The sequence below is a fragment of the Clytia hemisphaerica genome, unplaced genomic scaffold (genome assembly GCF_902728285.1).
Source record: "Clytia hemisphaerica strain Z4C2 unplaced genomic scaffold, Clytia hemisphaerica genome assembly, whole genome shotgun sequence".
NCBI classification, from domain to species: Eukaryota; Metazoa; Cnidaria; class Hydrozoa; order Leptothecata; family Clytiidae; genus Clytia; species Clytia hemisphaerica.
This window is the reverse complement of record NW_027103551.1, coordinates 3,445,515-3,462,349: the sequence shown is the minus strand read 5'-3', so window position 1 is coordinate 3,462,349 and position 16,835 is coordinate 3,445,515. Positions and strand designations below refer to the sequence as shown.

Genomic DNA, 16,835 nt, shown 5'->3' with positions numbered 1-16,835 from the left:
CACACAACGTTGTTGCAACGTTCATCTAACGTTATATGGACGTTGTGAACCTTAGATAAACGTTGAAACAACGTTGTGTGCTAACTGGGAAGCCCACCTTTTTCGTGAGAAGAAGAGAATCACATACAGACGCCTTTCTCTTATTCGATTTTCAAGGGACAAAGACTTTTCTTCGAATTAGAGAGGTTCGAATTAGAGAGGTTCGAATCAGAGAGAGTTGACTGTATAAGTCAAAGGGAAATAAGTCGATGATAATAATAAAAATAATAATCGGCAAAAAAAGCCGTGAGTTTAGTTTGAACGTAGCCTGCGGTGTCGTCGATAGTCTATTTTCCCAAAGAAAAATTCCGAACACTTTTTTACCGAGGGGATCCATCTAGCTATCGTTTTTGATTGTCAAACTGTAGATAAGAAAAGCGACCGTAGTACATAGGTAGAGCATTCGGCTAAGGTGCGTCTTGGGTTGTTCAATCCCCGGGCCGGGTTATATCAAAAACTTTTGTACTTATTACATATGGTACTTGATGCCTCTCTGCTTGATGCTCGGCAATTAAAAAAAATCAAGGGTAAGTGGAGAAATTCAGCGAGAAGGGGCTTAGCTACCGAAAGAGGAGCTTTAGGTTGCCCCCGACTGCGGTGGCAGAATTATTAATCATAATTACTACAGTTGAGTCTCCTTAACTCGAACACGCACGGGAAACAAAAATTTGTTCGAGTTAGGGAAATTTAGAGTTATGGAGTATGGTTTGTGAGGCATTGTTGGCTGAAGGGTCGAGAAAACCTGTTCGAGTTGTTAAGGTTTGAGTAAAAGGGCCTCTACTGTACTTGAAAAAAGAAAATTTATCTTCTCTACTTTTTGTTGCTTCAGGCTTGCTTCATTTGGCTGATTCGTATTGTGAGCAACGTTTGAAAGAGATCTGTGAAGATTTGATCAAGAAATCAGTGTCCATCAGTAATGTTTCACATCTTCTGGCGGCTGCTATCAAATACAATGCTTCCGTAAGTTTTATTTTCAACTTCCACTGAACTTTGAATGTGAGAATACTGTGCATTTGTACGTGTGTACGGAGACTTTGAAAATGGTTAGATTTGACTGATAAACGAATATTACTTTTTTCGGGAATTATCTTGAAATTGAATCTGAGACTGGGATAATTTCTTTATAAAGTAGAAAATCTGTACCGGGTGACCCACGAAAAAGTTCAGACGTTTCCAGACATCTTGAGGCCGAAAAAATGTCCCAAAGTGCTTGGAGTTTTGATATTGAGAAAGTAGATATCCTAACTTAAAATTTGAGCTATCACTTTTTAAATTTGACCAATTTGTTCTCTACACTGTCTGCACCCCAAAATGTGTGTGAACCCCAAAATGTAGGTTTTTGGTTTGACGTCCACTGAAATTTTTTCAACGTGTTTGCAACCAGAAAACTTTGGAAATGGATAGCCTATGAATATATCAACTTATCTAAATCGAATTCATCGCTTATTTTGATAATTTTCTTGCGAAACCAGAGATGTTTTTCCAAAGTGACGTCTGAATTTTCGGTCAAATTTTCAATCAAATAAAAATTGGTACACCAAGACTAAAAGATAAGTCCTAAAAACTAGGGTCGACTTTAAAGCCCTGTTTATCCTGAACATTGTGTCAAAATTTTATGCTGGTAGCTCGAACCCAATAAAAGATATGTCATTTTGAAGCACCCTCATTTTTCGAAATTTTGACAAAACTGACGTCAAAAACGTCAAAAAGTAGCAATTTTTCCGTGAAAAACGGAACTAAAACTGATTAAAATGCTACTTTGAAACACCAAGCGAAGCAAATTTTTTGGGTTTCTTTTGATAATTTGACAGAAGGTCTCCGGTTAAAAACTTTTTTACAAAAAAACATAAATTTTGATGTAATTTTTCTGCTTTTTTCTGCAAACACGCAAAAATACACCTACATTTTGGGGTGCAGTAGAAAAGCAATTTAGATTTTTGACAATGTTTTGGATCAATTCCCTTATTTTTAAAATTTATGTCGATTCTGTGTTGTATTAGGTCTTACCATACAAAAAATCAACAAGATTTATTAATTTCACTAGAAGTTATACGGAAAAAGGCTAGCCTACATTTTGGGGTGCAGTAACTTTAAAAAATGAAAGTTCGGGCGTGAATAATTTTTATCAACAATGATTTAAAATGGAATTATGCATTGGGAAAGAATCTTTAGGTGACAAATAAGTGTTATTAGGCTCATTTTTGTATTTCCAATGATTATTTGAGGCGTCAGAAAGAAAACAAAATTCATCGACATTTTGGGGTGCAGACAGTGTACTTATGAGCTTTTAAAGTCGAAATTCACTTTTCGGAAAGTGTAAAAAACACGTAAAAAAGAGGTATAAAATTTATGCAATCAATTAGAAAATCACTTACAAATTGACTTATTTAACGAGTTTTATGACATTAATAATTAATAAAAACACCTTTAAAAGTAATTTTTGTTTAAAACAAGACTAGTTTTTATAAAAATTGGCGCTTTTGTAGATTTTTCAGATTTTTTTCAAAAACTGTATATCAAAAACGTCTAAAAATACCAAATTTGATACCCCTTTTTTACGTGTTTTTTACACTTTCCGAAAAGTGAATTTTGACTTTAAAAGCTCATAAGTAGAGAACAAATTGGTCAAATTTAAAAAGTGATAATTCAAAATTTAAGTTGGGATATCTACTTTCTAAATATTTAAACTCCAAGCACTTTGGGACATTTGTTCGGCCTCAAGACGTCGAGAAACGTCTGAACTTTTTCGTGGGTCACCCGGTATATATTGGTTCCGGCACCATTTTGAATTTACGTCACTTTTGACTTCACGTTAGATCAAAATATCCTAATTTATTTGACGTCAAATATTTTTCTTTCAATTAAAAGTTTTTTTTATTTTGTGTTAACTATCGTTCGAGAGTGTCACAAAAACTTTTGCGGAAAAATGGTTGCTTTTAGCAAGCCTAATATCCTTGTTGAAATGACTAAATTAAGTGAAAATGTCTCAAAGACATGTTTAAATGTATCTACTGTGAAAAAGTGTAGCAGAAAACGCAAATCTGTTGGTTTGCGATCCGATCTCGAATTGCGAGATGAATTCAAAAAGTTGGTTGGTTCAGACAATCCTTTGGCGGTTGCTTCAGAGTTGGAGGACACCTTCACCAATAAGAAAACCAAGAAGGATGATGAACTAGCATCATCAAAGAGCAAAAGCATCAAAGATTATCATCGCGAGATGAAAATCATGCTGAAAAAGGCTATCCAGACTCAAGCTTTCACTAAGGCTCGAACAGTGAAAAAAGCTTTAAGACGAAAACCTGTGAAGCATGTTGAAAGCATTCTTGAATCTGACGAACAAGAAGATACACAATCTCTTGGTGAAATCCAAAATTCAAACATTGCCGACAGACCTGTTTCTAATCATCATGGAACAGACTGTTCATCGTCAACTATGCCACAAGGCTTTGATGAACTTATTGGAATGTTTTCCAAGTTAGAAATCTTACCAAACAAATTTGCTAACGCTGGCAAAAAGAATGGCTTCTTGTTCGTCGAAAGCAGCCGGTGAGGCGACCTTTTTTCCGTTGTGTTCTGAGAGCATATCACAGCTAGAAATGTTGATATGTTCTGATTAGATCTTCGAAAATTAATCAGCTAAAAAATAGATGTGTTCTGACGAGACAGGGGTATAATCAAGGGCATCTAACGTGTTCTTGTTGTCTAGGTAACCCTAGAAAGCTTCAGAACACATCTTTTAAGGAGACAGGGTTATAATCAAGAGAAAATTGATGTAATCTTGTTGCCTAGTAACCCTAGAAATTTTCAGAACACATCTTTCGTGGAGAAAAACAAATATCTTACAAGTTTTATCTTGGTAACCTGTTTTTCCTGGATTTTAGAACACACCAAACCATAAAGTATTGATAAGTTTAGGGAGACAAATAGTGCAATAAAGGTTTCCTAGAAATCAGAACACATCATTTGAATAAAAAATCGAAAGGTCATGACATTTGGTCTCCTCCCGGTCTCCTAGAAGTTAAGAACACATATTTCAAAAAAATCTCTCCGCCGGCTGCTTCTGGTTCGTCAAGACAGACATTGTCAGCAAGACATTAACCAAAGCTGCTGGCAATTCCATCAATGTCAACATTGATGTGATTACCAAAGGAATTAAAAGAACCTCATTAACTTCAGATGCTGACGATGCAGAAAATGCTGACGACTTTGAACAAGTCAAAAACAAAAACAATGATGACGATGAGTTTGAACAAGTCAGCAAACGTCCACGCTGTCAGCAATCCTAAATTCATTTTTTTATTTGAAAGCTAAAATATAACATCACAAACTTTCTAATTTTTCGCCTGTTTCTAAATTTTATTTTGTTGCTCTTATCTTGACATCGTTTTCCCTGAAGTACACGTTTTTTATAAGAACAAACTATATAAGAGCATAATGCTTCGATGGCCAAAATATCAAGAACAAGTTAACAATGTTTTAAGGCTCTATTTCTTCGTAAATTGCACAAAAATACTCATCAAATGATGAAAGGCTTGGAACTCGAATAGTTAAAAACATTCGGAGGCTTCAAAAAATTTTGTCGTTCCTATAAAAAACGTGTAGAGTACTAGGAAAGTGAAAAGTGAAAAAGTACTAGGTCTACCCTCAAATATTAACACTCGAAAACGCAATAACGGAGCGTTTGAAGAGGGGAGAGGAAATTAATTCAATGTATAGTCTAGTGGTTGAGCAGCATAGTCAGTAGAGATCCCCAGATCCCCCGCCGCCAATTTATCGAAGGAGTAGCTTAGATTTAGGTAATCTGATCTAAGCTGTTATTATATTTTGGAGCTAAGAGTAACTTTAACGCAAACAAGTCTGAGGCGAACAGGAACATCCAGCAGCTTCAAAATGTGTTTACCAGCTAAATCTAAAAAGAATGATTTTAATACCATATTTTGTCATTACCCCTACAAAATTGACTGCAAAAAATAGAATTATTCGCCGAATAAATTATTCACTGTCAGATGGCGTGATATGGTTTAAGGACGAGGAGGGAACTTGGTCCGATAAAGAACATCATAGGAAGAACTAAATCTTGAAATAATTTTAGAATAGCTTCAAATTACTTAGCTTCTTTAGCTTATTCTGAATGATATTGGACAACTGGATCCCTGTAAATCAATAGCACGGCATGTCCGAAAAAAAACGTAGATGTCTTGTCATTGGAATATTTATACAACAAGGTGCAAATTTGTTTTTCGGTCAATAGATATTCAATTCTCAAGGTAATTTAGACATGCTTTTGGAAAATAGAAATCAAGTTATCCGATTAGTTTGGTATAAGCCTTTTTTCGGGACACGCTCTATCAAAAGAAACAGAATTTAAATTGAAAATTCCGGTTATGTATTATCTAGATTCTACCATATGACACAACATATTTACATTCATAAGGAAAAATAAAGGAATAAACTAAAGCACTGAAATTAAGGAACGTATTTTCTTGAAATGTCATAAATTTACTCATTCATCCAATCCATTCATTCAGGTATTTTCAAACAGTTCTGCTTTTGAAGCTGAGAAGGGCTGGAGCTTTCACACGATTACTAAATTTATTCCAAGTCTGTTACGTTATTTTCCGAAAATGTCGTAAATTCACGCATCCATTCAATCATTCATCCATTCATTCTGGTATTATTTATTCCAAGTCTGTCACCTCAACGGCCGGCATGTTGACCGGTGTACTAAAATGAATAATCTGAATTGGATCGCGTGACGAGGACGCTCCTAATGTCCCGACCTGTGGACTACTCTTACTTTTCCCTTCTTTCGCGACAGGCGGAATAAAACTTCCAATTTCCTCTTGTGCTGGATAACTGTTTTGTCGTGACACCATAGAATTGCGTCGACTGTCTCTCCGAATGATATTCTCCCGATAATCTTCGGGTTCAATATTCGGGTTGATTCGCGTTGATCGGCAACACGAGAGTTTATTTGTTAATCTACGGATATCTTTTCGGATTTTTTTGTCCGTCCAACACAGGATAAAGGGGAAATATGCTACAATGAAATATTTCGCTTTCACAAGCAAATCAAGCTCTTGTGACAAATGAAAGTTTTTTGAATAAATATAGATAAGTACAACTTCGGGTCCAGCTGCTAAGAGGTACGGTAATAAAATCAAAAGCGTACTAAAAATCGGTTTCAAGGCTGTTTGTGTAATGCTTTTCTTACGTATGGATAATGATCCGCTGGAATAAATACTGTCACTTCTACCGGACGGATCTTCTAGCCCGGACGGTAAACTCTCACTACGGCTCAATCGACGTATTGGCATTTGAACAGCGGCCGACAAATATTCTCGTAGACTGACTAGAGAATTTAAACTTCTTGATCGTGTCATAGTGGTTGTGCTGTAGGGTCTTAGTTCGAATTGTTTCACTTTGTAGCCCTTATAACACATATAACCGTGAAAATACATGAGCGGAAAACCGGGCATCCAGAATGACCCAAACGAGTACAACATCATATAGACTGGATGCAGTTCCCAGTTTTTACGGCACCTTAGAATGTCGGTGTCAAATTTAAGAGTGATCCACGTTGTCTTGAGTAAAATTAACACTGCGGCAATGGAAACCACCCAAATAAAGATGACGTAATTGTATCGTTTCCGGCAAATTGTATCCTGTATACACGGCATCGGATCCGCGATTTGTTTGTAACGTTCATAGCTGATCGCTAATAGTGTAAAATTCTGAGAAATCCACCAAAACTCTGTGATGGAGAGCAGGATTTTACAGTAATGTTCTCCATCGCTGGGTTGCGGTGGCGATAAAGTATTAATAATGTGTAATGTTATCACTATAATACCGATGTAATTAGAAACAGCCAAATTTGCGAGTAGAAAGTTTCTTCTGCGCAACACGAAAAGTAGAATCACACCAGTGTTCACGACAAGACCTGCACATATCATAACGAGGGAAACTAGAATTTGTAGTTCCTGGTATTTCATAGTGTGACTGTTATGTGCAGTAACGTTCCATGAAGAATTGTTGAATGAAGTTGTGTTGAATGTTGATAAATTAAGTTGTGACTTGTTGAATGATTCTGTTGTCTGTAGAGTCTCTGTTAAACTTTTGAGATACATGTTTTGTTTTTGTTTTTGTTTTTTTTAGTCTGGAAAAGAGAGAAGAGTTTGTGTTTTAATTAAAATGTGAGTTAACAATTTAACAATTTATCAGTGATTTAATCATTTACACTACAAGCAGATCTAAAAACAAATACCTCTCGGCCCTTTTCACTCACTCCTTTATTACGCCAAAGCTCAATTTCTTTTTTTATTCTTAGCCCGGACCTTATTTAATTCCGATCCTATACGCCGGCCCTTATTACACTAGTGACAAAAAACTAACGCCAATAAGGGCCGGCGTAAAACGGGCCGATAAGGTAGTCAGTACCACTCAATCAATATAGTTTCGGACCGTTCCATCACCTCATACATAACTGCTCTGGACAACATTTGTGAAAACTCAAAAACCCAAAACCCTCAATACCTCACTGGCATTTTTATTCACGTAAAAATAACACTCGAAACATGTCAGACAGAACTCTCTCAGCGTTTGGTGGTCGCCCACGCAATTTTAAACCAAAACTGTTTTTCAGTTTTTACTTACTTTCTAAAAACAAGGTACTTGCTAATAATAAGTTCCAACTCAATAGTTTTGTCATGTTGTGAATTTTTTATTAAAACAGCTTTACAAGAGCAATGAGGCTCACAAAAAAGCCAAAAATAGGAACAATCTAAGAACAGCACTATGTTCGTAATGTCTGCAAATATTCAGCTTTGAATTAGTCAACTTTGCCCAAAAGTAAGCACATGGCAAAACAATTGTGGCTCAAAGTACCAAATAATCAATAACAGATTAGTCTCAAAAAATTTAATAGCTCTTTTATAAAGACGAGTAACATGCATACACTTATTAGACATAAAGCTCTCACTGCATCGCTTTTTTAACACAATACAAATTTGTCCTATGTTGCACACCCCTCAACTTAAAGTCTCATATCATATACATTAACGTGTGTTTACCCTCGTCAAAAATTACCCACAAATCAATTTTCGTTCTCATGCTGACTGACGTCAATCAATACACTTTTAGAGGATGAGCAAAAAAACCCAAAACAGTCAGTTTTCAGTTTTTCTCAAGCTCTTATACACTGTTTTTTTATAAGAACATTCAATTATTTTGAAGCCTATGGATGTTCTTAACTTTTTGAGCTTTAAACTTAAAAATGTTCCTAACATCTTCTTAATTTTACCATTTCGTGAGTATTTTTTGGGTATTTTTGTATAATTTCCTAAGAAATGGGGTATTTCAGAGTCCGCAGAGTTCTTAATTTTGTTCTTAATATCTTGACCATCGTCGAAGCTCTTATATGGTTTGTTTTTATAAAAAAACGTTTATTTGTATACGATATATGATCAATCAAATCCTTAAAATGTCCGTATACTGGAGGGACAGCGGTCTAGTCTCTGTAGTGCGATACGCGCAAATACAAAAACCGCACTTGATTTTCTTAAAATTTGAAAATAGGATTTCTTTTATTTTTGGCATTCTGACAGGAAAGAAAAGTGAAATATGAAAATTGAAAGTTCATTCATTTTTGGATTGACCTTTTGGATTGCTCTTTAATAGTAACATTCATATTAAGAACAAACTAAGAACATTTTAAGGCTGTGCAGACTCAAAAACACCCGGACACGAAATTAAAGACTCAGAAAATGGGGAAAATAAGAACATGTTAAGAACATTTTATAAGGTTCAAAACTCATTAAGTTAAGAACATCCCAAGACTTTTATTAAAAAAACCTGTATCAAGCATACCAAAGTCCAGCAAATATCATCAAAGTGATTTTCAAGTCGCCAGATCATCATAAACGAGACACTCATGCATTTAACACTTTCACGTAAGTTATCTCTCATTCCTAGCTGACAAAAATGTCTCCTCAACATCCATATAACGTTCGATGAACGTTGAAACAACGTTGTGTGTCTGCCTCGGTTTCACACCTCCATAACTGCATAAACATCCGCTTTCATTAACATATTTTCACGTACAAGAGCAGTTTATCAAAACATGCTGACACATTTTTAATACCTTGTGTCGACCACACACCATTCTTTAACTCAAAGATCAACTTTTTTTTCTTCCAGTATGCAACGGAATATTGCAAAATACTCTTTAGTCTTTACACTGTAACCTAAGGCTTTTTAAAGGCGTTTTATTACCATCAATTGCAATTCTATGCGATGGATCTTCTTACATCAAATGTGCTTCTCTTTCGGTCGATCTATCTATCACGTTTTTGTTATAAGAACATCCTTTTTGAGTTTTTTGCTCTTAACATCTTCTTATATGCACCATTTTTTGTGCAATTTTGTCCATTTTCCTAAGAAATTGGGTGTTTTCGAGTCCCCAAAGCCTTAAAATGCTCTTAACTTGTTCTTAACATTTTTGCCATCGAAACCTTATGTTCTTATATAATTTGTTCTTATAATAAAAAACGTGTGTGCTTTATTTCGGTCGATCTATTTGTCACGATATCCAAATAAACAATGCAATAATTTTCGTTCACGACCAACCTCATTGATAAACTTTGCGTCCGAAAAAAAAAAAAAAAAAAAAAAAAAAATTTATGTAGAAAAACAAATTCTTTGAATTACTCACATTTTTTTTATAAGAACAAACTATATAAGAACTTAAGGCTATGATAGCCAAAAAAGAACATTATAAGGCTTTGCGGACTCTAAAACACCCAATTTTTTACAAAAATTGCAGAAAGATACTCACAGAATCGTGAAATTAAGAACATTTTAAAAAGATTTCTAGATTTAAAACTCAAAAAGTTAAGAACATTCAAAGGCTCCTAATCTTATCCACTCTCTGCAATTTTATCCAATCTCTAGGACTAGATTTAGGACCTGGTTTTTCCTTTTTCTGATTTTTGAACTTTTTACCCCCATAGATTTTTAGATTTTAGTATATTATATTTATATATTTTTATATATTTTTTTTAGATTTTTATGTAGTTTCTGTTTTATGCAGGACTTCTGAGATAACAGTGTAAATATGTATATATGTTACGACTGTAGAATTATCCTGTTTAAATATTCGTAAATAATAATAATAAGGCTGCAAAGATTTGGAATGTTCTTATCAAAAAACGTGTATCGCATCAAATTCAAATTAGTAAACCCAAGCTTCAAACCCGAACTTCTAAATCCGTAACTTTATCTTAACCACGCTGTATGTCATATTCTACATCTCTACCCCTTTTTCAACCCACATTCCCTTTAAATGAAATTGTGGCCAAAAAAAAGTTTTTTGTTTGTTTATTCAATAGTCACACTTTTTGGCCTGTTTCCAGTTCAAGTCAACCAACATGGCGTCAATCTAAATTTCACTTTTCCCCTTAAGCCACCACGAATTTCGTAATGGGCTTGTACGCACTAAGCTACTCCACGCTCGTCGTTTTACGTAAATTGGACTTAATTATTCTCTGCCACGCCCAACGCGTAAACTGAAGTCATCTTTAGTATTTTTCTTCCATGGAGACATAACTATACGCAGGCTAAAGAAGGGTCAAGTATATAGTTCCCAGGCTATTTTCTTTTGGATGTTCGAAAGCTGAAAGCCAATCAACAGTCCTACACGTTTTTTTAAGGAGCATCCAAATTTTTTGAAGCCATCAGAGTTGTAAGCCTAGAAATGTTCGTAAAATGTTATTATTTTCAGTAATTGCGAGTATTTTTGTACATTTTGCTAAGCAAATCGGGTGTCTGCAAAGGCATAAAATATGCTTAACTTGTTCCTAATATTTTGGCCATCGAAGCCTTATGTTCTTAGTTTGTTCTTTTAAAAATCGTGTATACATTCCACGAAATCTAATTTTTTTACTATCAAGAGCCTATGCTTAAATTTGTACATTCCCTATAAGTGTCACAAAATCAACAAGAATTCTGGAGCCTCTCTTGAATTCAGTATAGGCCTCTGATTTCCGAAGGCCGGGCAACCCATACTCTTCAAGTTATGTAGTAACATTACTGCCAAAGAAAGCAAAAAAAACTTAAAATATAGCTGTTTAATTTAAACCAGACTTTCTAGTGTTTGGAGTAATACGTTAAAGGTCTGTCAATTTCAAGGTTACTTCAAAATACTTAAGAGATATGTATACTTCAAAGCAAAACGTTCTTAAGTAGATTTTATGTACTTTGTTTTTGAGTACCAAGGTCTACATATAGTAAGAAAAATACAAGTACTTTCAAAGGATTCTGTCATAGTGACAAACTTAAAACTGTCAACTAAAGCTTTTGTAGACATCTAATTAAGCAAAATTCAGATCTCCTGAAATGCTAAGCAGATTTTTGATGACGTCAAAACGTTGAGGATAAGTTTTGACCCGGTGTGACAAAAAAAATTAACTCCCCTAAATAATGACTCCCCAGTCATAATAAACTAGTAAATAGTGACTCCCCACCTCAAAATAAACTAGTAAATGAAGACTCCCTAGAGTTGCTATTTCCTAGGAAATCTTGACCCCCTTTGGTTTAAAATGACTCCCCTCTATTATCTATGACAAAATTATTTAAAAATTCATTTGGCTATCCAGGGCTAACTCTACAGACCCCCGTAAGAGAAATACTCCATCTGAGGGAAGCATTTCCTTCAAGAATTTTTAGATTTGGCTCAAAATTTGTATACTGTATACTTCCCTCTTTGTAAGATCATGTTACAAAATACTGGCGAGAAACCGAATGAGGAATAAACGTTTAAACTTCGTGTCTACCGACAATTACGTGAAAAATCTGTTCTGCGGAATACCATACATTCTGAAAATTCTTAAAGTCCCTTGAAAAATGAAAGAATTTCGGCAAAAGGTGGGTGTCAACGACGAAAATCAGCTCTGCAAAAAATTCTTATTTCATAGCCTTGAACGAGAAAAGTAACGAATTAGCAAAATTTAGCATCTTAAAGCAATTCTCAAGAGGTTTAAAATCTGAAAAACAGGGGACAATAGAAATCAACGAGAGAATGCGCTTGTCACAGTGATCTTTTAGAAGAAATATTTACAGTAATCCCAATGTGATGAAAGTTAGATACAGTACGTCCATAAAAAATTAGTCCTCTGTCTTTGAAGTGGTATAGCTTTTAGAATTTTTGGCCAATTTTGAAAATTCTTCCACAGTGAGATGGAGCATTTATCAGGCTTTCCAAAAATATAACTTTTCAAAAAAAGCTTCACAACATAAAGGAAAATCGAAGATTTAAGCATTGCTACAGTTCAGTGGCTCCGTAATCATCAATTAAATCTTTTGTCTATCTATCATTTTACATAAGAAATTATGCTTATAACCTTTTCATGTATTATGCTAATAAATAAAGAGTTTTAAGTAATTGTGCTATTATGAAAAGTTTTACATGGTTCGATGCGGAATTTTACGAGGATTACAATGGTATAAAAATCGCAATGTAAAAGTTTTTGCCTGATTTTAAAAAAATCTAAAACTAAAATCTTATAAAAGTTGTCAAACCGGTTTTCTTTTGATAAGTCAAGTTAATTTATCGTTAAAATTGTTAAGATCATAACTATTAGTTAAAAACTTGATTTTTAAGTTTTAGAAATCTTTTTTGAGCAAAGTCTTTGTACTTTTGAATGGAGGGGAAGATTTCCTTTCTAACGGTATAAAATTTATGAAAAATTAATTTTTCTATCGAAGGCTATGGCACTTTTAAAACAGAGGACTAATTTCTCCTGGACGTACTGTATAAATAAAAAGACAACTTTGGTAAAAACTGTAACAAACAGATCACACGGCTATAAAACAAAGGAACGTACAAAAGTTTTTCTTTAAGGACCTTAAAATGATACCTGGAAGATCTATTAAAAAGGCGAAGGAAGAATATCTTGCAAAGACATTCAAATACGAATGCTAAAGGGCCCTTATGTATGGATATATATAGTAAAGTAGTGTGAACAAACAATGACTACTTTAGGGGGGGGGGTCAAACTAGTTTATCTTGACTCCCTCAGCTTTTTTAAGGGGAGTCATTATTTACTAAGGGAGTCAATATTTCCTAGGAAATTTCTACTCTAGGGGAGTCATTATTTCCTAGTTTATATTAACTGGGGGGTCAACATTTACAGGGAGTTAAAATAATCCGCTACAGGTGAAAGTCAAATATATTCAATTGTTTCAGATACCACAAGACAGCTCTTGTTGCCTAAAACAGGCACTCCGAAATCTGAGAAATCAATGCAATGAAATTAACGTGCAGTTGATACCCTCAAAGTTATACGATCAATATGCTCCATTTTTCGATAATTATTGAAAGTCACAGTCAACAAGAAATACTCACAAACGAGTCTTTACTATTCGATACACTCCCTTATTCGATGAAAAAACAATTCCTCTTGTAAATCGAATTAGAGAGCGTCAACTATATTTCCCACAATGAAAAATTCAAACCATAGATTCAATCGAATCTATGCGGTCTTTTCCTTCAAAGGTGTTCTTCAAAAGGGGCTTGTTTAGACTCGCGTTCTCATTAAAAGAAGTGCGTACTCTACTAAAATTCTAAGAGTTACTTTAGATTCAGGGCAACGAACCAAAAAGAAATTTTTTTTTGAAGAATGTCTTTTATAAGAATTTCAGTCTAAACTGTTGGAATGTTAATGTCCTTAAACTGGATTGTGTTGAAAGAGCCTGGGAACTAATCTAAACATTGTATTGACGTCATTAGGTTGTATGCGGTGGTCTGTAAAATAAACATTCGGGTGAAAAAAATGAAATCTGAAAGTAACTTGAAGCTTATTTATAAGAACAAATCGATGAGAAGCTCATTTTCTTAACATATAAAACATTGAATTTCTTAAGAATGTTTTAATACACTTTTTTTTATAAGGAACACGTTTATAAGGAACTCGAGGCTGAAAATGGTCAAAAAAATAAGGAGTTGTTAAGGAACTGCTCAGGCTGAGAATATGACAAACAAGTTTTAAAGGAATCCAATTTTTGCGAATCCAAACTTAGCAGCTATGTAAATAAGGAACTCGATAAGGAACTTTGAGGCTGAAATTCTCTGTAAAAATAAGGAACTCCAGGCTCAGAGCAAAGTTAAGGTTCCTTATAAAAAACAACGTGTATTTAGGTCCCATTTTAAATTCTCAAGTGAAGAAATTATATTTGAGAGCAAAGGAGCAAACGAAACCTTATCCAAAATTATGTACTTCTTATAAAAAAGCTTATAACGATTGGAACTACCACGAAATTCCAAAAAGGAAACCAAGTCTTATTGATACGTCAACTCTTACTGGCCAGCGATTTCCTGTATTGAGGCGGAGCATACACGGTCAGTTTTCAATTTAGGTATTACCTCCATTCTATTTTTATAACAATTTGTAACATAAAACACTTCTTTTTTCACAATGAAATTTACTGTGCTATGAATAGCCTGTTATTCGTCATATCAATTATAACACCCTACCAATGCCTTTAATTTATAGAACATTCAGGTGGCAAAAAACTAAATTTTTTTAGAGCTATACTAAACAGTACCCGGGCCATTTAGTTTAAAGTTGAAACTCGTGAAAATGCCAGATTGAAGGTAAAATCCATCGCCAGATTTTGAAAAATACGCTGCTGGAAAACAGGGAAAGTGCTAGGTTAAATCCTCCAAAAGCGGTGCAAATCCTAATGCTTCACTTTTTCTTGCTTGGGAAAGTTGAAAATTCCTCTCTAGTTCTTCGGGTTTTAAACTCGATGATCTTGACTAGCGGCATGTTCATTTACCCAATTCTGTTTACGTGATTTTCCTGGAATAGCTGAATTTTAAGCCTAAATTACCACAATTTAAGTGAGAACATAGCATCAGAATGACTGACCTTCCACATAACTTGAATAACTTCTCAATCGTAAAATTCAATTTTCAATTTCACTCCTAAAAAATAATTTTTCTATCATTTCTGTCAAACTAGAGTAAATCCCATGTAAGTAATATTATTAATAGTAAGTGATAGCTCCCAAATTTCTCAAAAATGTTAATCCATGAAATACCAATGATGCCAGTAAATTGTATGGTGACAGAGTATTCCATACGTAAACGGAGATTCAAAGATTGTACCAATGACGCTCTCTAATACGACATTCTAGTATTCCATATGTGCACCATTTTTCGATAATATTGAAAGTCACCGTCCACAAAAAAAAACCATAAACGACGCTCATTTATTCAATACGCTCCCTTATCGAAGAAAATCTAATTCGCCTCGAAAATCGAATAAGAGAGCGTGTCGTCAACTATATTTCTTTTTAAAAAATCGAAAAATTACAGTCTGTTTCATGCCTTACAAACAGAATATGGAATATTTAAAAAAGTTTTTTATAATTTGTACTCCACTGGAGACAAACGCATTACACACTCCACACACATACTGAACCATGCTTACTTTACAAAAAGTACAACATTTCATTCTCACCCACGACGTTGACGTTTTACTTATGAGACTCGAGTGAATGCAAAAGATAAATATACAATACATTGAACACAAAAAGAAGTCAACATTAATGTCAAAAAGGTGTCAGATAACGCAACGTTTGTTTTGCCACACTGTTACTGTATCAATCGTGTGCACTTTAAGGCTTGATTTACACTTACTCGAAATATGAATATTGAATGAAAGCTAGATTTTAATTACAAAATATCTATTCATACCGATCCAGCAGCGTAGACAAGAGGGGCGCAATATTTGTGTAGGAGAGCAGAATTTTATGACACAGTAATCATCTTTTTATATCGTGAATATATAATTACTTTGTCATAAAAATCTGCTCTCCTACATAAATTTTGCGCCCCTCTTGTCTACGCTACTTTGATCATGCGTTTTTTGGGCTTATCTGGTCCTATATATTAAATTTTGTCCGTTCGTTCGTTCGTCCTTCTGAAAGCAGCTTAGCTCAAGATTGGCAATGCCCAAAATATGACGGAGCCCGAATTTCGAGTTTCAAGCATAAAAATGTTCTTATTTTCACCATTTTGTGAGTGTTTTTGTGCAATAACCTAAGAAAATCGTGTTTTATAGCACGCAAAGACTTATAATGTTGTTAAATTGTTCTTGATATTTTGGCTATCTAAGCCTTCTGTTCTCATAAAGTTTGTCCTTATAAAAAACCTGTATTACGCTTACACCTTGGGTAAATTTCTGGATGATGTTTTTTTTTGGCACCTGGTGCGAGTTTTCTTTTTGGCACCACAGCTAAACATATCCTCATTTTTCCTTGAATGAGTGTTTTTTTTTCAGTGTTCGAAATATAGATTTTCGGGTTTTGTCCCTACGAGTTTTCGACAACTGCTACAAAAATGGGCCCGAAAAAACGGTAGTTGAGCTCTTTGCAGTTGTACATAGGGAGTGAGAGTTAAAAAACGTGTATTAGGTATAATATTTCACTGCTAAATTTACTACACTTCTCTTAATATAATAAGGATATAAGAACCTCTTGACTGAGAATACGCCAGATCAAATTACAATGTAGTATTGTGAAGTGGCTCATAGTATTAGTAACTAACTATACAATGTAAACCATGCCTTATGGTATAAGAGAAAGTGTTACTGTTTGAAGCTACTTCACGACATAAAAAGTGAAGGCCACCCATATTGTGTCGATTACGTGTGTCAATGATTTGTTTTGTAATCAAGCAAAACACATTGGGTGGGTTAACATTCATCGGATAGCAGTCTTGTGAATTTGTCAATTCT

General features: G+C 34.5%; 1 protein-coding gene across 1 annotated transcript in view; it reads left to right on the top strand.

The window, feature by feature from the left end:
- Positions 1 to 16,835, top strand: part of LOC136800318 (RCC1 and BTB domain-containing protein 1-like) — a 64,337-nt gene that overhangs the window by 39,812 nt on the left and 7,690 nt on the right. The window contains exon 13 of the mRNA XM_067056951.1: positions 869 to 999. Within this exon, the coding sequence (XP_066913052.1) occupies positions 869 to 999 (131 nt within the window). The remainder of the gene's footprint in view (positions 1 to 868; positions 1,000 to 16,835) is intronic.